General features: G+C 33.9%; 1 protein-coding gene across 2 annotated transcripts in view; it reads left to right on the top strand.

The window, feature by feature from the left end:
* Positions 1–20,943, top strand: part of LOC145256260 (protein phosphatase methylesterase 1-like) — a 74,529-nt gene extending 53,586 nt beyond the window's left edge. The window contains exons 13-17 of one of the 2 annotated variants that reach the window (XM_080114921.1): positions 5,367–5,411; positions 7,807–7,871; positions 13,671–13,738; positions 13,905–13,960; positions 20,475–20,943. In XM_080114921.1, the coding sequence (XP_079971047.1) occupies positions 5,367–5,411; positions 7,807–7,871; positions 13,671–13,738; positions 13,905–13,932 (206 nt within the window). In that variant the 3' untranslated portion in view covers positions 13,933–13,960; positions 20,475–20,943. The remainder of the gene's footprint in view (positions 1–5,366; positions 5,412–7,806; positions 7,872–13,670; positions 13,739–13,904; positions 13,961–20,474) is intronic. The other variant, XM_080114922.1, reaches the window with a different exon arrangement.
* Positions 20,944–21,477: the final 534 nt, after the last annotated feature.

Here is a 21,477-nt window from a genome sequence, read left to right as displayed (position 1 = left end):
CTTACTCAAATCATACACACACGCACACCTTCAGTAATGCACCGGTTACCTGCCCTTGTCATAATCCCTGTTTCGGCCGACAGGTGGCATTGTTTACTTGTTACGTTTTCTATCTCTCTGTCTTCCTGTTTCTCGTCTGACTGTCCATGTGAACGCACACATATTTCGCACACGCCTCGGCTGGGCGTTTTCCTTTTCAATAGAAGAAAGAAAGCACGTGGAGACCTTAACAAACTCTTGCGTACAAAATAAACATTCAATGTATATTTTAATATATTACTCAAATCATACGCATGCACATGCACACACACATCTTTGGTAACACAATGGTTACCTGCCCTTGTCGTAATCATCTTTAGACCATGGCATTTCAAAGCTAAATGTTTCTCGTCAGAAGAGAAGGGCCAGAATTATACAAATGCAAATATAGAAAAACTTAATGACATTTAGAAATGAAATGAGAATGAAGGAAGCGGATAAAATGGTAAAAAGTAATTAAAACTAGGTAAAACATATAAAGGTAAATCTGAAGGGTAGTATATATGTAGGTAATATTTAAAAAAAATACTATCTTCCTCGCTGCTACCAGATCAGGATGTCTGAAGATATTGGCTTCCTGAGACGAAATGCACCTAACGTTGTTTTTTGTTTTTCTACTTCCTTTTGCAAAACTTAATTATGTTCTGCAAAACCAAAAAAACAAAACCAACAACCCACCTTTTCCCTTTTCCTTCTTCCCATTTTTCCTTTCTCTTTCTATCTCCCCCACTTCCTGATTGGTTTCCTAACTTAAAATGTACCAAACATTAATGCTGTAACCATTTTTTCTCTCCCATTGCAAAACTTATTCCTGGTAATGATGCAGTTCTGCAGGGCAGGAAACAAACGCGATAAAATCCACAATAAAACAACCAAACCAAACGCTACAAACTAGCGATTGAAGATACAAAGAACTTGAAGAATAAAAACCTTCTACAAAATAACTAGATGCAACATGAATACTATTTCCAAAATAATTGAATTCAGCATTAAATAACCCAAAAAGGGTTGATATGCCATAAAACAAAACAACCAAACTAATCTTCCTCTTTTATCGTCTGACTGTCCATTTGAACGCATGCACAATTACACACATGCTTCGGAACGGCGTTTTCCTTAACGGACTCTTATATGCACAACGAGCATTCAACATATATTTTAATGAACATCTTGTGATCGCATACAAACATCAGACATACGTATGCACAATTAAACAATACGCGTACTGAACATTTTACTTCATATATGGTTGTTCATACACACATGCGTGCGCGTTACACAAATACTCTGTATTGTTCATAACTTCTCTGTGCAAATGAATATTCTCTGTATATGTGAATATGTAATCCTGCTTTAGCTGTATTTTCTGTACTTCTAATTGCTGCCATAAGTGCAAATTCTGAATATGCACTGGAGGTTTTTCAACTTTTCTACTGGCACCTAAAAATTTAAAAATACCATTTAACTTATATGATTTTCAAGTTAAATTTATATATATATATATATATATATATATATAGTCTGGTACCTACTCTACTCTATTCATTTTTAAGTTGCTGTAAATGTCGGTTTTGAGCAAAGTGATCATCTTGTTTTATTTCCTGATAAATAAATCACACTCGATTCTTGATTACATTAGATTTTTTTTAAAAAGGTTATCTTGCTGCTTTCATTCAAGTTACTCGGAACTTTGCAAAAAGAAAAAGTAAATGGAAACGGTGTCTACAGAGTTTTATTTATTTATTTTTTTACTCGCGTTCACCCCTACCATAGCATATTTCCACTTGGACATAAGGGACTATGCCTATGAAAGATTAACTCTGCAACCTCTCTCCCACAGAAGAGACGTTGCGAGCCTATCCTTGTTTTATCGTTATTTTCATGGCAGGTGCTCGTCTGAACTCCAATCTCTGGTCCCCCCTCGCCAATCTTTCACGAAAAATACCCGTCTAGCCAAATCCACTGTGAAAAATTCCCCCCCACTATTTATCGTAGATTCCATGAACAAAGCTTCTTTCTTAGAACTGCACGCCTGTGGAACTCTGTTCCGTCTGCCTGCTTCCCACCTGATTACAACTTGGATGTGTTCAAATCCAACGTTAACAAATTCCTAATGAACCGCCCCCCCCCTTAAGTAAATACTTAATCAAATCTCCACACTAACGTAATGTACTTGTAATAACCCTTATCCCTGAGTGGCTTCCGGGCCTTGATAAGTGGTGACCACTGTGTAAAAAAAAAAAAAAAGCATGCTTCATTTAAATGTTTTCTTAAATCTACTCGTAACACATGCTATTTATTGTTGGCTGTTGTATTACGCTATCCGAATTACAAACGACGACTACCAAGTAATTTAACATGCAGCTTATAATCAACAACCTTCTCATAGCCAGTAACCTCACCGCCACAAATATTTTCGGTATATATGTAAATATAGAGAAATATAAAGGAAGAAACCGAGTTCTGTGTTCATCAACGTTTCATCTTCATTTCAAGACTTCCTCTGGATAAAATGAAGACGAAACGTTGATGAACACATAACTCGGTTTGTTCCTTTATATTTCTCTATTTTGTCGGCATACTATTTCCATTATTCTCATCATATGTAAGTATGTAATCCTGCTTTAGTGGGCTTCATTTAAATGTCTTTTAAATATACTTGTAACACGTACTATTTTTAAAAAATTGTTTTATTATACTGCCCGAATTACAAACGACGACCTTCTAGTAATTGAACACGCAGATTATAATCAACAGCTTTCTTATAACCGGTAACCTTACCTCCACAAAGTCAATCCTCTACAAAATGGATCCTCTACAAGTATTTCTATATGTTAACCATAATCATCTTATTTGGTTGTATTTATCAAAACTGAATGTTTACCATACTGAAGCAACACTTACTCTAGGCAGGTTGAACCATTTTCATATAAATGTCATATTCACAAGCGGTGCCTAGACATGTATATCCAACATGAGGCGAAATAATAATGTTAGGTTCATTGCAGGGAAGTGTTGATATCTGACATACAATCATACAATATCTGGTATTCCAAAATGGTCACCCATCTGATATAGAACGGGCTCAACATTGCTTAACTTAGGTTATCTTATGAGAACTGACCGGTTTGTCAACATAATTATGTTGTATGTGTGTGTATATATATATATATATATATATATATATATATATATTCCTTTTGATAACGTTTTTTTTCTTCTGTGGAGAAAAGTCTATCTTTGAAACTCCATGGAATAAGGAAGTTTTTTCACTTTGTCTCGTATTCCTTGTTTTGAATAAAATATTGTGAATTTAATTCTACAATACTCTGACATAAATCTCCGAAACAGTGTTTCATGGTAAACAACCAATGATCCCTTCAATTAACGTTAAGACTATGGTGAATTCAAGAGAGCAAGTTGATGCATTGATTGCAGGTGATTAAATGACTTACTGACTAAAGTTTTCTAACGATTGATAAAAAATATAAAAATTAAATAAGTTTTTTTAATATAGTTTTAAAGGTTAAGAAACTCCCAAGACTATATATATATATATATATATATATATATATATATATATATATATATATATATATATATATGGGGAAGAAATTAAAACTGTAAATTAAAATTTGCAAGGAAATTTATTGTTCGGCAAAATACACAAAAAAAACAATTTTCAAGAAATCCTTATTCTGTGGAGTTTCAAAGAATGCTATTCTTCTTTTCAGAGGAAAGAAAGATATTAATAAATTATTAGTATAGCTAAGAATTTGCTGGTTATGGCATTAAATGAAACAGCACAAATAGTTTGTTATAAAATGCAAAAAATTATGTTCATATTGGTTAAAACATGTGAAAATGGGAAAAACAAACCGAATATAGGAGGTTCAGAATGCATAGCGACTCACTCAATGGTAAATTCAAGCAGCAAAACAGTTTTTAAGGAGTAAAAAATGGGTTAAAATTTAAAAAAAATCATTATACATTTTGTGCATTCATTTTAGTTTATTGTTAATTTTTAATCAGTCCATATGCATGTCATTTTAGTACAGTGGTAACATCACCTGCTTTGAATGCTGCAGTTTTGCTTTCAGTTTCGATTCTAGCTGGTGGCACCCAAATACTTTTTTTTTAACTTTTGAAATCATGGCTCTATAATAATGTATACAAAATCTGAGCAGATTTTAAATATCATATTTAAACATATTTTACGCCCGAGCAAAGACCCCATCCCCCACTAGTGTATATATATATTTCTTTCCAGTAGGAAAATATCCAAAAATTGAAAATAATTGAATTTCAACAAGGGTCGTTTATAGTGCTCTATTGTAATTTATATATTTTTTTATTTATTTAAAAAAAAATTTTTTTGTAGCAAGATATGACTGTATTTACATTATATATATATATATATTTGCCGAGCAAGCTTTTTTTATTTCAGCTGGTATGTTGTATATTATGGTGCCCAGTAGTTCTTGTCTGGCCATGTTCTCAAGTGCTTTCAATCGATGCATCCGATTGTCGCCAGACATGCCAGCCGAAAAAAATAAAGACCGCTCAGTAAATTGAAAAGATATCCAGCAAAATCAGAAAAAAGAACTCTGTAGATGTGCTTAAATAATGACTTGCTTCCAATATATATATATATATATATATATATATATATATATATATATATATATATATATATATATGGAAATTCTGATTTAAATTATTTAGAATTACAACAAATTTATTGTTTGACAAAAAAGTGCAGATAATTATTAAACAGTAAATTTTGTTGCAATTCTACATAATTCAACTCAGAATTTTTATTTATATTATTTTTCTATCTCACATATTGAGCTTTTTTATCTGCTTGGAATCGTGTTATCAATATTGATACTAATATTTATTTGGACTTTGTTTTACAGTATTATGCAATTTGTAATCTTACGGCATGAAGGCCAGATAATAAATAATCAAATTTTAAAATACCAGGCACTGTATGTAGGTGGATATTGACACCTTTCTGCAACAGTTGCAAAAATCTAATGTTGTCATCTCACCTAACGGGGATATACATGTGACTGGGGACCGCTTGTGGATTTCATACTCCCATGGAACTTCCTCCTTCAGAGAAAGCCATGGAACTTGGTCGATGTAAACTCTGAAATTGTTTTAATGTTTGTAAAAGAGATTTTTACAAATATTCAGATGAAAATGTACTTATCTAAAAATAATTCCAAGGCATAAAAAAATTATTAAGGTTTTTCAATTTTAAATCAGAAACTTTTTTTTTTTATTTTATAAAAATTTTAATTAATTTTTTTTGTTCATAGGTGTTGATCGTCTGGATAAAGATCTCACAATTGGTCAAATGCAAGGTAAGAATTTAACATTATGACCGTTAAACTTATAACAGGCCGAGTGATCTAACATTTTGGGAGGGGGAGGGTCTACTGGAAGCAAGGTTCCCAGTCAGCAGAAACGCTGGCAGAGCTTTGAGAAATTTCTGGAAGGAAATTTTGATGTCATTCATGAGTCGTATCTTTTGTTTGGTGCAGATTGCGAACCCACATGGCCTATTCTTCGCCATTCCTTCCGATCCATGGCAAGTTGGTTGATGGACACCCGACTTGGGAGATGTCCAATCAAAAACATTTTCTCTCCATCTTCTTGGCTTTCCCCTGCCTCTTTTGCCTTCTAACGTACCCTCAAAGCATAACTTTGAAGAGGCCAGTGATCGATCGTTTGACATGGCTAAAAAGTTTAAGAGTTTTACTTTTGCTTTTATCAAATAGAGGGAGTAGGGAAGTAGTTTTACGGAGGGTGAATATTTTGGGGTTTTTTTTTTTTTTTTCAATCAAGTGATGTCCTGTAATGAAACATGTCACATGATTCTGACGTATCAAAATGAAATATGCATATTATGCATCTGAAGCAAAATTACAACGCAAAAGTTTTATAAAATACAGAAACATTTATTTGTTTAAAATTATTAATAATTTCGACATAATAAAATTATATTAAAGTTGGTTTAGACTATGATTAGTTTAGGGAAGAGAAAAAAGACAGTTCAGTTCATAATGTGTATATTGTTCAGTGATGGTTATTAATGATTGTGTCTCCTTTTCATGTAAGTAAAAAAAAAAGAGAATTAGTTAAATGAAAATGATATCAGATAAAACGAGAATCGAACCCTGTAGATAAGTTTTAAAGAACAATAGGTTTTAAATGGAATGTCCAGTTAAATTGTTAATTCTTTTAAAATATTTTATAAATAAAATTTGGCTGGAAAATCTATTCACATTCTTAGAAAGAATGCATAATAAAAATATCGGTTAGAGAATTAACAAGTGGGGTAAATTCCTTTGTAAAACAACAAAGAGAATGGGAAATTTCCTGGTCGTCAGAAATGGTTTCAAAACGTGCGAATCGCGTTCGACATAATAAAATTATTAATAATTTCAACATAATACGTCTTCAGTATTTTTTTTTTTACTGTGACATGTTGTTATTAGCAGGAAAGAATTTAAAATCAGTGTTTTTCATCAACTGATTTTTTTCTTTTTATGTCCAGGAGATTCCACTTGGCGCACATGGTTTGAAATAGTCAACTTTGTGTTCTTTGTGATATAAGCATTGTTTAAATTTTAAAATGTTATACGTTTGAAGCCAAATTACAATGTATAACGTACTTATTTCATTTTAAAATGAAAACGTTTATATCACAGAGAACACAAATTTAACTATTGCTAACTTATCAAGTTTATTACAACTAAGACAATAAATTATTGAGTTTTTAATAGTACTAGGTGCCTTCAATAAGTTTCCAAACTTTTTTTGCATAGAACACACATGAAACTCTAGCCCCCTTCGAAGTAATCTCCTCCGACTGTAATGTGCTTGTTGTACTGTTCCAACAACTTCTTTAAGGCCCCCATGTCACATTGTCTCATAACGACAGCCTTTAAGGTTTTCCTTGAGTTTCGGGAATAACTAAAAGTCACAGGGAGCAAGGTCTAGACTATAGGGAGGGTGAGGAACTGTCTTGATGCCCATCTTGGTCAAATAGCCTGTAACAAGGATGGAACACCTTTGGGACAAATTTCAAGCAAATTTTTTACATTTTCAGTTCCTTGCGAATAATTGTGTGTACAGTTCCCACACTGATATCAAACTGTGCATGTATTGTCTCTATAGACACACTATAGTCCTTATCCATGAAATTCTTTATTTGGCCAATCAACTCTGATGTTCTGACTTCCTTACTCCTCCCACACCTCTCACCATCCCTCACAGACTTCCTGCCTTCTTATGCCACTCAAAAACTGATGCTTGAATTCATGCAAGATAGCCTAAAAGCAGCCTGAAGCATTCCATACGTTTCTGTGGCATTTTTTCCAAATTTAAAACAGAATTTTATTGCATATTGTTCTTCTAAAGTGTCCTCACATCCAGATCGCATTTTTGAAATTTACCAGCTATGACAATCAGGCTTTAGTAGGGTGTATTCCAATTCCTGCTGTAGCTAATATGATAAAAATTGGTCAGTCATCTCATAAGATGTATAGTAATAACATACTGAATGTTCAAGAGTCTACGACAATTTTAAATGCATGTACAAAAGCAGTCTGGAAACTTATTGAAGGCACTTCATACACATACACACACATTGTTGCTGTTTTTTTTTTAATAATTCGTAAATCATTGTAAAACGATTATTGTAGTCAATGAAAATGAACATTATTAATTTTTTTCTCGCTTTCTACTTGACAGGCAAATTTCAAATGCAGGTGCTCCCCCAATGCGGTCATGCAGTACATGAAGATGTACCTGACAAAGTAAGTGCCTTTCTATGATAAAGGATGTCATCTATATATATAAAAGCGAAAATGTTTGTATGTATGTGTGTATGTTTGTGTGCCTGATAAAAACTTTCGACAGACACAACGAAAATTCACAAACTCTGTATCATATCGAAGCCCCATCCTTCGCTCGAAAACTATCGAAAAATTGGCCAAAAACGTTCATTTTTTCACCCCGTAATCGACAATCGACGGGGGATGGGGGGGGGTCAACAAAACTGGTCTTCTCGTGACAATGAGCAGTTCTACGCATGTGCCAGATGACGTTATGACCTGATTTACTTTAAATAGTTGAAAAACTGAACAAATTTCATGTACGTCACGTTAGGTCAGTCGATTAGCGCGTTGGTTCATTATCTAAACGTTTTGGGTTCGAATCGTGGTGTGAGATATCTTTTCTTTTTTTTTTTTGATTTTTTGAATTTAAATATTGAACCAGTGTTATTTAAGCCATTTTTCACGTAACGTTCGTTTTTCTGTTTTTTTTTTTTTACTTCGCTTATCCACCCCCAACCACACACCCAAAAACACCCGGGTATCCACCGATTTTTTAAATTTTAATATCGAGACAGGCTTATTTAAGTCATTTTTCACGTGTTCGTTTTTTTGTTTTCATCATTCATTTGCCTTACGTTAGTTTTTTGTGTTTTTTTTTGCGATGTTTTCCGGGCGCGCATCTGTCAATTTGGTTCTTACTTAAACAGATTCAAACATCTTTCACTAACTCATTCTGGCTAGCCGATTTTATTTTCAAACTTCGCCTCAGGGCTTCGGGTTTGATCCTTTCCTTTGTTTTAATTTCTTATATTTTTTGTTTATTTATTAATTTTATAGATAAACGTTTGTTAGTCAGGTTATTGACAGATTTAGTATATTTACATTTCCTGTTAGAGCATATTTCAAGCTATCTCTTAAAAAAAATTTGAGAGTTAAAATTATTGACAGACTAGCAGGAGCCATATCCTGGCATTGCCCTGGATGGAATATAAAAGATTGGGCACTTGTACAGTAAAAATGGAAATATCGAAATAAAAAAAAAGGTTATATTGTACGTATCTATTTTGAACTGAAGATTTCTGAAAAAAATATTCACTTAATTTGATCGAATAGTTTTTTGTTTTGTTTTTTTTTACAGCGGAAAAACACGTTTTTATGACAGCACTTTGAATTTTTTAAATTTTTGTTTGAATTTTTAGAACACGCCATGGGGAGATAACTCAATTTAAAGCGCTGACACTCCCTCCCCATCTTTAATACTAGCTTTTCTTCCTAAAAATCAAACCTTTTGCTTGGTATCATAATAAATTTTTTTGTAGTAAAAAAAACTACTAGATGAAATTAAGTGAAATTTATTTTGGAGAACTTTATTCCATAATGGATACGTGCAATATAGCGTTTTTTTTTTTTTTTTTCAATATTTTCATTTTTTAATGTCTTGATTAAACTGTGCAAGTACCAGAAATTGATTTAACTATCAAAAAAATATCCGTAAAATAATTTAGGTTTTTAGAGTAGGACCACTACCCATGGATTGGTTGGGTGAAGTGAAGGTTATTTTTTTGTCCCAATCTTTCTACACAATACAAACAAAAATAAGCCAGCTTTGCAAACTAAGAAAAACCTAGTTTGGGATTAATTTCAAATTATGTTAAAGTTGGTTTAGACTATGACTAGCGAGGGGTACCCGGCATTGCCCGGGTGTTTTTCGGGGTATGTGAAAAAAACCCGAAAATGTGAGAAAAAAAAAAAAAAACGAAGCCTTCACGGTGCGCAGTTGGAAAATAGTAAAGTGTTAAAAAAAAACAGGTGTGCGTTTTTGATTGACGTGACGGCGATAGGTATTCAGCAGTAAGCATTTTGTGCGGGACAGTTTTGAATGAGGTGAATACATCGGTTTGTTTGTTTTTAAAAACCCACTCCCTGTTTATTAGGAGGAGGGAAATGAAAGCTACAGTCTGATGAAGTCGACATTGAACAAACGTTACTTAGCTCTCTTGAGACAACTGGCTTTCAGCCTGTGATTAGAGTCGAGTTTTGCTTTTTTTTATACCGAAAACCGAATGTAACGCGTGGCGATGCAGGAAATGTGGAATAATTAACGTTTGAAAGTCAATAAAATTAAATAGACAGGCGAGCTCCGTGGGTAACTCTGAGATATTACAATTTATAGATGATATAAAAAGTTTTAAGAAGTTGTGAACCGAGCAAGCGCTTCTCTGAAAGAAGCCTTTTGTGGACATTGAGGAAAAGTGTACATACATACATACATTTTCGCTTTTATATATATAGATTAGTTCAGGGAAGAGAAAAAAGACAGTTCAGTTCATAATGTGTATATTGTTCAGTGATGGTTATTAATGATTGTGTCCCCTTTTCATGTAAGTAAAAAAAAAAAAGAGAATTAATTAAATGAAAATGATATCAGAAGGCCTTTGATATGTCAAGAGCGATTGCCCTTGAGAGATTTGCTAATCCTTTCAGATATAACTGTAAGCACGTCTGCTGTAGATCTAGCAGAACAGAAACCATATTGCATATCACTAAGAAGGTTGTTTTTGCTGAGATGTTTGACTACTTCTCTATTTAATACGGATTCCAGCAGCTTACTCATGATTCACAGGATACTTATTGGTCTGTACTGAGAGGGAGATGATCTATCACCTGAGTTCTTAAATACATGGCATACTGATGAGATTTTCCAAGGTGTTGGGAAGTATTTCTCCTTAAGATAACGCTTAAATAACTTTGTAAGTTGTGATGGTTCCAGATTTCTGCATATTTTTCAGTGATTTAGACAACCTAGAGTTGCTTCCCTTTATTTTCTTGTTTCTGTATAAAGTTGTGATTACGTGTACTTTGTCTCTTTGTGTCTGATCATGTAAATAAAAACAGACATGTCTCTCTCTCTGTCTGTATGTAAAACTAAAATATGTTATGTGTTAATTGATTTATCTTTTTGTCAACCATTGATATGACTTCCAATATGAATTTTATTTGAAACTAAGAAGGTATGTTTTTTATTGAATTCATAATTAACTATCAAAGCTTATTAATTAACAAATTAATTTACCTACACAGATGGTGATATTTTTATATCCATTATTTGAAAATTTTGTTGTTTTTGCAACGTGCTTTCCATTTTATGCTAGTTGCACCAAAATACACGTTTCTGTTGATGGTGTTATATTTGACTGCAGCTTTGTAGACTATCTTGTTGTCGAGGCACTTACAACTTAAAGGGCAGTCACTTTTTATGACCTTGAAGGGGTCACGTCCTAGTAACAGCACTAAATATTACCTTTACATCTGTAAGGGCTGCCACAGTCAGTTAAAATCTTTCAGATGTATACATATATATAGATATATATATATATATATACACACACACACACACATAACTGATCTTGCGTATGCGTTGTAACTAGGGGCGTACTGATTAATTGCAGATTAATCGGTAATCGTCCGATTTGCCGATTAATCAACCGATTAATTACTTTTCTCTTTCCTATTAAATTAAAACCAATTCATCAATGCCAAATGACTTATCAGATAGCTTTGAAACATTTAAGCAGTAACTGCTGATTTAATTTAACATTTGTTAAGTGTCTGGCCACTATTATGACTTTTTACCTTTATTAAATAAAATTACAAAGTACAGTGTCCAATTTTTAAATTAATATAATTAAGCAATTGGATAAAAAAAAAAATTATAAATCAACTACAAAGTGAAAATTGTAATTCATGAAGTGACTGACTATAAACTGAAGTTCTGCACCTGCTGCTGCTCCACTTCCTCTTCTATTCTTACTGCCTGCCTCCTTTGCTCCCATAATCTTCTCAGTATTTAAAGTTGAATACTTTTAAGCTGTAATGTAGAAACATTAGAGTTTCTCCATTCTCAGGATACAGCTTGTTTCTCTTGGTTCATACACATTACCTCTTGTACTAAAGAGCCTCTCACTCTCCACAAATAAAGATGGTGTGCTTAAATATTTCGAAGCCAATTTACTCAGCAGTGGTGTTTTCCATGTCATTCTTTTTAAATGTGAATCTTGAATCTAGGAATAAATACTCACAAGTTTTTGTCATTTAGATCGGATGAAAATCTTGTTTCCATTATTGAATTATTTAACATTAGTAAGGATCCCACTAAAGTAAAAAATATCAGATTTATATTGGACAGCTTTTGAAAGAAATAACCTCAAAGCTAAAATTGTAGATATTATCATTTGATATGGTTGAAGTTCTTTGATTTGCTTATTTGGTGATTTCTTCAAATGAACTCGATAACTGGACAATTTTTTTTAACCAGTCCTTACTGGTAAGTTTTTAAGATGCGAATCTTATCAACAGCATAAATTACAAGAGCTTTTGGTTGGTCTAAATTTCTTTTTAGCATATATGTTGAATTCCACCACATCTTGAATGAGTTCACATTTTTTCCAACTCAAAGCTGATCCTGTATTTCAGTTAATTTCCTAATTACTAATGGAGTGATTAAACCAAGAGACTATATTTTTGTTTGTTGTAATGATTGTCGTAACAGCCTGTTGGGAAAATAATGGGGATGATGCATGTCTATAAAGCAAAAAAGGGAGTTAACTTGTTTTCATTTACAATATAATTTAATTAATATTAGTATCATTTATGACAACAAAATTTGCTGATAAATTGAAAACCTATTAATTAATTTAATAATTTGGAAAAACAAACTCATTCAAGATGTGACCACATGATGGAATTCAGCATATATGCTAATTTGTTGATAAATAGAAAATCTATTAATCAGCTGATTAATCGATTATTGACTGATTATCGAATTCTGATTAATCAGTAATCGACCAATTTGCTAATCGTTACCAGAATGACCACTCGGGTAACCGGTCACTGAGTCCAGTTGTCGGTTGTTTCGATAACCAAAAATGATCAATCATCCCTTTTGCATTGTGCTGCACCTGTATTGTATTTCTTTTGCTGTATTACAGATGCAACCGTAGCTTGTTTTAACATTATTTCAGTTAAAGAACTTATATAATACAATAGATTTTGCAAACTGTTTATTAATTTCAGAAAGATCTGACTGGTTGGTGGCTGATGAGTACAGGATATTGCATGTGCTATGTATAAAAATTGTTGTGAAAGGTTGGTGAGTGCTGTAACAAATATGAAGAAATAAAATGGGTGAAAATGATTTATCGACGACAATTTCCAACTGAAAAAAATTGCTGTAAAATGAGGAAGATTTAAATGAAATGATGTCAAGACAAATAATTAACTTCAACGTCGCTGGAGATGAATCCACTCGTAACCTATGATTAAAGTGAATATCCTGCAATATCTGGCTAGTCTTTTTTACACGCTATCATTTTAAATGTTCACCGACATAAGGCAAACATTGTCCTAGTTTTGTTTCAGTGAACAGTTTAATCCATCATATTTATTTCTATAACTCTTACTCCTTACAATTCTATGGTCCTGGATATGACCTTAAACTATATCTGATGGTGAGGCCCTAGCTTGTGGCTTTGGGGAGTGTGGAGTCACCCCTTAATTGCCATTGCTCCCAGGTCCACTCTGACCTGGTGTGGTAGTACCTGTTAGGGTCCCAACTATGGGTTAAATAGAAACTTTTTTGAAAAAAAAAAACAAATATTCTATTAAAAAATTTTCTTCAAAATCACTGGATCGGCATTAAATGACCTAAAAAGAGTTGATATGCTATAAAACAAAAACAACCAACCAACCAACCTTACAATTCTTTCCATTTTATTCCAGGTGGCAGATGTGTTAGCGACGTTCTTGGTCAGACATAAAATGGCTGTTCCAGCCTGTGATTTTCAAAGGTAAAAAACATACAAATTATTTTTCTTTATATTCCTTATAATATAGCCTAAATTGTTGCAAATTATAAGCTCAATGAAGACTTATTTCCTGCTTCACCATTATCCATGACAAATAACACCTTACCTGAGAATTCTTCTTTCAAACTCCTCGACTTAACATTCACAGGCAATATGAACTGGAACAAATACATTGAGGACATTACGAAGGCTGATGCTAAGAAGGTAGGTTCCCTCTATCAAGCTAGAAAACTACTCACACCTAAGAGTATCCTGTACCTCTACAAAGCCACCATTCGCCTATACATGAAGTAGTGTTACCACATCTGGGCCGGTACATCTACTATAAGTCTCTCTCTCTTGGATAGGGTTAAAAAAAAGAGTTTTCAATCTAATATATCCCACTTTGTCAACTAAGCTCCATCCTCTGTCCCATTGCCGCAATGTTGCATCTCTGTGCGTGTTTTGCAAGTATTTTAATGGAATGTGCTCTGATGAACTCGTTTGCACTTGTGACCCTCGATGTACATATCCCCGACAAACCTGCTTAGCAACAAAATCACACCCCTTCACTTTTGGAGTCCTTAAATGCCAGAACGCTTTCTACTCTAATAGTTTCTTCCCTCGAACAGCTAGATTTTGTAATTTCCCTCTTGCCACCTGCTTCCCTGACTGCACTGATGTGTAGAAGTTTAAATGTAATGTAAACCAACATCTTGTTAATCTTTTCTAGGCATGGTCCCAAATAGTATCCCCTTTTTCTTCAAGTGTTAGAGGTGAATGGGAGTAAAAAAAGAAGATACATCTTAATGACCAAATGAAAAGAATCGGTTCACAATCATAATTTTTTATTATTTTGTTAAATTATCATTTTTTTTTATTATTTAGTCGAATGCCTATATTTTCTCCAATTACTATTTTACATATGTTTTGCCGTTATGATGAAAAATATTATACAGCTCGTCAGAGATAAATGTTTTAGCAAAATCAGCACAGTTAAAAAAAAAAAAAAAATGTTAAAGAAAAAGGAGCTTTTTTAAAAAATAGTGTGAATTGTCAACCAAAATTTTTTTCTCCCTAATTTAAAGCACCAGTAGGGCGGTCAGAAATAGTCAGGCATTTGCCTTGTCATAAATAATTTGCCTGCTAATAGGAGAATTATGTACTTTTTTTTTTTTTTTACATAGGCATCACCACTTATCAAGGCCAAGAGGCCACTCGAGGATAAGGGTTAAAGAGTGTACAGCAGAAATTGGACAATATAGTAACTGTTAGTAATGGAGATTCGGTAAATTTGTTAACTTATATGGAACGGCTCATCAAAAACTTGTTTATGTTAGACTTGAAGACAACCATATTGTAGTCAGCTGGAAACCAGCAAAACGGAAGACAATTCCATAGGCGTGCAGTTCTAAGAAAGAAGCTTTGCTCATGGAATCTACGCTTAGGTTTAGGCACAGATAAAGAGTGGGGGAAACTAGTGATAGTGTTTTCTGCTAGACGGGTGTTTCTTGTGAAAGTTTGGCGAGGGGGGACCATAGAATGGAGCTCAGCTGAGCACCTGCCGTGAAAATAACAATAAAGCAGAAACAAACTCGCAACATCTCTTCTGTGAGAAAGAGGTTGCAGGGAAGAGAAAAGGACATCCCCACAAGGCTACAAAGTCTATTTTCAACTCTATCAAGTACTGCTTGCGAATTGATTTTGCCTGCCATTTCACAAAAACGCCTCAAAGTTTACCTGCCTATACGGGAAATTTTGCAGGGTTGGATTCATTTTGTTCAAAATATTTACTAATTTTTTTAACGCTTCTGAATTTTTGAGATGAGGATTGGTTAATTGTATTATTTGACTACTGTTCTCATCTTCAGTGTGATTTTCACAACGTTTCGGTCGATGTAACCTCACACCTTCTTCAGGTGTATATTGTCGAACTTGGGAAATTTTCTGTCAAACTCAGGAATTTGGAAGGACTCGTGGCACAGTGGTTAATGTACTTGGAAAAAATCAATTGTAAAAAGTGATATTCTCCTGAAGGTTGAAGGTTCAATCCTCAGTGTTGGTGACCGAAAAATACAATTGTGAATTATTTAGAACCTCTCCTTTTATGGGGAGCTGCGTAGCAGAATGTTTAACCTAATAGGTCTCACACTGGCTACCAAGCTCCAGGCCCTGTCCAATCACTGCAATGTTGCATCACTGTGTTTGTTGTACAAGTACTTCATGGAATGTGCTCCAATGAACTTGATGCACTTCTTCCCAACGTGAAGTGCACAAACTCCGAATGACATCTTCTCGTCGTAGAAGATCATCTCTCTCCTGAAACATTTTCGTAAAAGTCGCACAGAAAAGATATCGGCAATGATCATATGATCAATACATAATCTGATTGAAATCGTCCCCAATGAAATTATTATAATAAGAAACATGATCTCTTATACAAAAAAAAGACGAAAATACAAAGTTTGTGTGTGATTTAATAATGAATGCCCTGGAAAAGTCACTTCTGATTAATATTCACCTGGAAATAAAATCTACTCTCAAAATAATGGAATGTTTGAGTGTAAAAAATGATTAACCCTGCGTTACTCACCTGGGTGTTTATACACCCCAATACAAAAATGTTTATAGTGTTATTATTTTGTTAAATATAGATATCCTGCTGATTAAGGATATATCTACAGTACCTGTTGAACAGTTTGAATCACTTGTATCTTGTTGATATTAATATAAAATAATACAATAAAACTAAACAAAAAACAAGTGCAGCATACATGGTCTCCCGTGAGTGCACAGTGAACGAGGCATAAAAAGAAATAATGACTAAGTTCAGTATTTACCCCACCTCCTATTTAGCCCCAAAAAGTCCCCAGGGGACGTCAAATCCTAGTGAAAATGAACAAATGGTGCAGTTTTAGGCTTTAACATTTGTAAATTTGAGTTCTGCACCATGCAAAAAAAAAAATGATTAAGTCCATCATTTGCCCCCCCCTCCCCCGTTTAGCCTCAAAAGTCTCTAAGGCCTTAACATATTTAAATTTGAGTTCAGCACCATGCAAAACTGCTAAATAGACATACACAGAAAATTTTGGAAAATATGGTAAAATAGTCCCCAAAATAGAGTGTTTTTATTAGCCCTAAAAGAGCCCCTGAGGTACACCCAAGAGTTATCGTGAAGTATAGACAAACAAAATCATATAGAAATCAGTTAGTTACAACTTTTCAGAAAGTTTTATAAAAATCCAAGACATCAATTTTTTTTTAATAAGCACAAAAGTCTCAATTTTAGCCATTTTAACCCGAAAGGCACCCCTAGGAGGCAGCCGGAGTTTTCCCGGAAAATTTGTTCTGTTAAAGTCTTTCAGATTGCGAACCCACATGACTTATTTATCACCATTCCTTCCGATTCAGGGCAAGTTGGTTGATGGATACCTAACTGCTGAGAGATGTCCAATCAAAACCATTTTCTCTCCACCTTCTCCTCGGCTTTTTTCTGCCTCTTTAGCCTTCTAACATACCCTCAAAGCATAAATTTGATAGGCCAGTGGTCGATCGTTTAACATGGCTAAAAAGGTTTTACTTTTGATTTTATCAAATAGAGGAGGTAGGGGAGGATTTTTTAGAACCATAAAACAGTCATCTTCATCTATGAAATTCAGACAGGGAAATAACTCGTGGGTTAAGTGAAAACTTTATTTTTTTAACGCAGCTGATGTTGGGTATAATAAATTAAATGTACATTAAATTAAAAATAAATTAAATAAATCAATTTCATATAATATTTCTAAATAGAATACTTAAAACAATTCTATTACTAATTTCCATTAAAAATTTAGAGCTAATTCCTAAAACAGATTTTCTTTAATGTAATATGCAAATGAGATAATCTGTTGAACGTTGATTTCTTTTGGATAAATAGTATATATGGAAATCGAGTTCATTTTCAGTATTAAAATCTATTTGTGAAACTGTGTATGTTTTGTATATATTAAACAAATTGTGAACAAACAGACAGACAGGAATACGACTTTATTAGAATAGATAACAGGATTTATTTGTGTGCAAAAGTAAAAAACACCAAAATATGCCCACGTGTAAAAGCTTCTTAATACATAGAAATACGAAAAGTCGACTTACTAAAGATTTGTAGAGATCTAATCTCTTGCAAAGACATGATAACAGAACTGGTCTAAATAGCGAAGTGACCGGCCGAATGTTGTTTCATAAACATGTTTTGACAAGCTTCTGGGTTTGACCTTTACTTCTGATCTGAAATGGAACACGCACATCAAGTCTGTTGCCAAGGTCGCTGGAAAGATGGTGGGATCCTTCTACCGCTCGAGAAGATATCTCACTACTGACGCAATTCTCTATCTATATAAAAGTCAAGTACGTCCAAGGATGGAATACTGTTGCCATATCTGGGCAGGAGCTGCCAAAAACAGCCTATCATGCCTTGACAGAGTACAAAATAGACTTCGTGGTTTAGTGGAGGATGCCCTTTTCTCTACCCTGCAACCCCTCTCCCACAGAAGAGACGTTGCGAGCCTATCCTTGTTTTATCGTTATTTTCATGGCAGGTGCTCGTCTGAACTCCAATCCCTGGTCCCCCCTCGCCAATCTTTCACAAAAAACACCCGTCTAGCTGAATCCACTGTGAAAAATTTCCCCCACTCTATATCTGTGCCTAAATCAAAACGCGGATTCCATGAACAAAGCTTCTTTCTGAGAACTGCACGCCTGTGGAACTCTGTTCCATCTGCCTGCTTCCCTCCGAACTACAACTTGGATGTCTTCAAGTCCAATGTTAACAAATTCCTAATGAACCGCCCCCTTAAGTAAACACTTCATCAAATCTCCACACTAACGTAATGTACTTGCAATAACCCTTATCCCTGAGTGGCTTCCGGGCCTTGATAAGTGGTGATCACTGTGTAAAAAAAAAAACAAAAAAAAAAAAACCAACTTATTTGGTAATAAAGTGACAAGGCCAAACGATGTCTTCATCTCTGTGATATTCGGTTTATGGCGTGTGTGGGACACATTTTACAAAACTATCTCTGGTTAGGTTTTCATTTATCCCTTTTAGCTATTCCACATTTACTAAACCAAGAACTCGTTCATTCTTTCGACGTGGCCATACACAACTTTGATACTATGAACCCCTGTGACGTTACCCAACGCATTTAAGGAGACAGAAGGCAAGTAATAACTCAAACTCACTTTTTCGTAACATTTACTTCCCTTATTTTCCCACCAAGCGGGACTTCTCATCACGCCTGTGGTGTCTCTGACATGATCGTCTCCTTGAACGTGCTGTCTCCTTTTTATAGTCTTTTTTTCCTTACTGTGACATCATTTTGCTCATAACTCGGTATTTGCCGTCCACGCTATATTACAAACCCCCCTCTCCTCCCACATCCAAAGCTGAGGAAATGATTCATAAGCCGGGAAAAAAAAAGTAATCAAATAAATAAAAAGATGATAAGAGGCGGAGGGGGGGGGGTCTTTTAAACTCTTGAGATAGGAAGACGCCCCAAGGTCAGTTTCCGAATAGTCAGCTGGAAATGGCTGACAGTGTAAGTGCAGAAGTAGTCAGTTTTTATTAATCAGGTAACTAGGACACAGGACCAGACATAGCATTTCCAATTTTGAATTAATATATTTAGGTGTCAGAGTTAGTTTAGGACAGCTTTTCAGTTTGTAACTGTAATTGTGACAGTTGGGAGCACACTGAGCAGAGCTTTCGCAGACCTGAGATGAACTAACTTAAACTGAACAATAGTGATGGCCTTGACAGCCATATTATCTCAATTGTGTCTTAGTTGTTACACTGAAACTTAACCAAGATGTGGACGTTATATTTTGAAGGATCCCTTTCGGTAATGGTATCATGCACGCACAGACACTCAGAGTAACTGATCTCTACAGAACATGTTGGAGCTTGTGTTTTCTTGTGTATGTTTATTTTTCATACTTGTAAACAAGTGCTCGCACCCTCAGCAATTGTTAATGTGAAAGATGACGGCGTGGCCAGAACAGATGAATAAAGACGAATAGAAAACCACAGCAAACCGTGTTAGGGTCAGTATTTGTTGAGGGGATGCACATGGCTTTGTATCACAAAGTCTTCTGTTCTGCACACATTTCCTTCTACTGTCCAGATTTAATTTTCCTTAGATCTTGGTCAATTTTTAAGAGAAAAAAAAAAGAATTGCTAAAAAAAAATTATTTGTTCATATTAGTGATGGGACGATTCCAATATTTTGCGCTGATTCTAATATAGTTACCAATTCCATACCAAATTTCTGATTCCGATACAATTAGCTATTCCGATTTTTTTATAAATCTCTAAATATTTAACTAGAGAGTTATTTTTTTCCCCCGATTATCGTTAAAAACATGTTAAATGTGTAGATATTTTCTCAAACGTCAAATTCCACTTGTGGAGGATGATCTATAGATTCTAGTTTTACTGGTGATTTAAAATCAATAAATATTTATTATTTTATTATTACTACCAGCAATGGAAGATTTTGTTTTAAACAAAATCAAATAAAAATAGATAAAGGAATCGTTTTTGGCATCGGAAAATAGACAGAAATCTTTTTGATCCCAATACCCCCAAAGTTCCAATTTTTCCGATTTCTGAATAATCGTCCCAACACTAATTTATATGCTATAAAAACAATCTTTTTTTTTCTAAAATTTCTTTTGTTTTCACTTTCCTGTTTTGCAGAACATTTCCTGCCTGTTAAAATTGCGTTCCCGTGTCTGAATGGTTTTAAGGAATCCTGGTCTTCCGTAGATTAAAAGAAGAACCCACTCAAAAAAAAACAAAAATCAAAAAAACTTACATTTAAAAAATTCATTTATGAAAATCACACTTTTATAGTTATGGGTGGCCCAAATAACTTATAATTGTTTGCCACCTCTCCTGAACACTTGACCAGTCTAAAAACCATAAACTGGCAGTGGCAAAATGGATAGAAAATATTTTTAAATAAGTAACGCTAAGACATGCAACTTATCTACGAATTAAATAAAATCTGTCGTGAAAACAGTGCAAGACTGTGATCAGTTTCATCCTGAATAATAATAATGAAAACAACCTCAACAAATAAAAAATCTGAAAACATTAAAACTTTTAAAAAAATTTAAATGTCAGAATTAGAAAAAAAATTAAAATGACAAAATTCAACATTGAACAACTCCTTTGCCTTTTAACTAAGATCACAGTGTAGTATCTGTTCTGATACTACACTTCACCTTTTCTGTCGTCGGTGAGCAGATGAGAAATCTTTCATGACTGAGACAATTTTTGTTTTTGTTCCTATCCAGAGTGCCCCTTTTAGGAGAGCTGGATTTTCTTCACATTAAAAACCGACCTTGTGTCTAACTCTTCCTTCGTGGAGAGACAAGTAAATAGAAACTCTAGACAGATTGATAAGTTGGATAAAAAAAAGACAAATGTATGAAGATGTGTCCAATAGAAAAGCAAATGAGTGTCTAGAAGAAACCTGCAGTTGAAGGAACAAAGTGAAAAGCAGTGGGAAAAATATTTTACATAAAAATTATGGAAAATTATCAAGTAGTGTTTTAATAGAAATAACATTAATTTACTATTTCGTATAATTCAATAATTTTCCGTAATTTTTGGTGTACATCAGTATTTTTCACTGATAAGTAAATATATTCGGTGCTTGTACATTATAAATGTATATCTAAAACAGAAAAAAAAA

Source organism: Euprymna scolopes, chromosome 32 (genome assembly GCF_053919585.1).
Source record: "Euprymna scolopes isolate OS-2025 chromosome 32, ASM5391958v1, whole genome shotgun sequence".
NCBI lineage: Eukaryota > Metazoa > Mollusca > Cephalopoda > Sepiida > Sepiolidae > Euprymna > Euprymna scolopes.
This window is presented reverse-complemented; position numbering and strand designations above follow the sequence as displayed.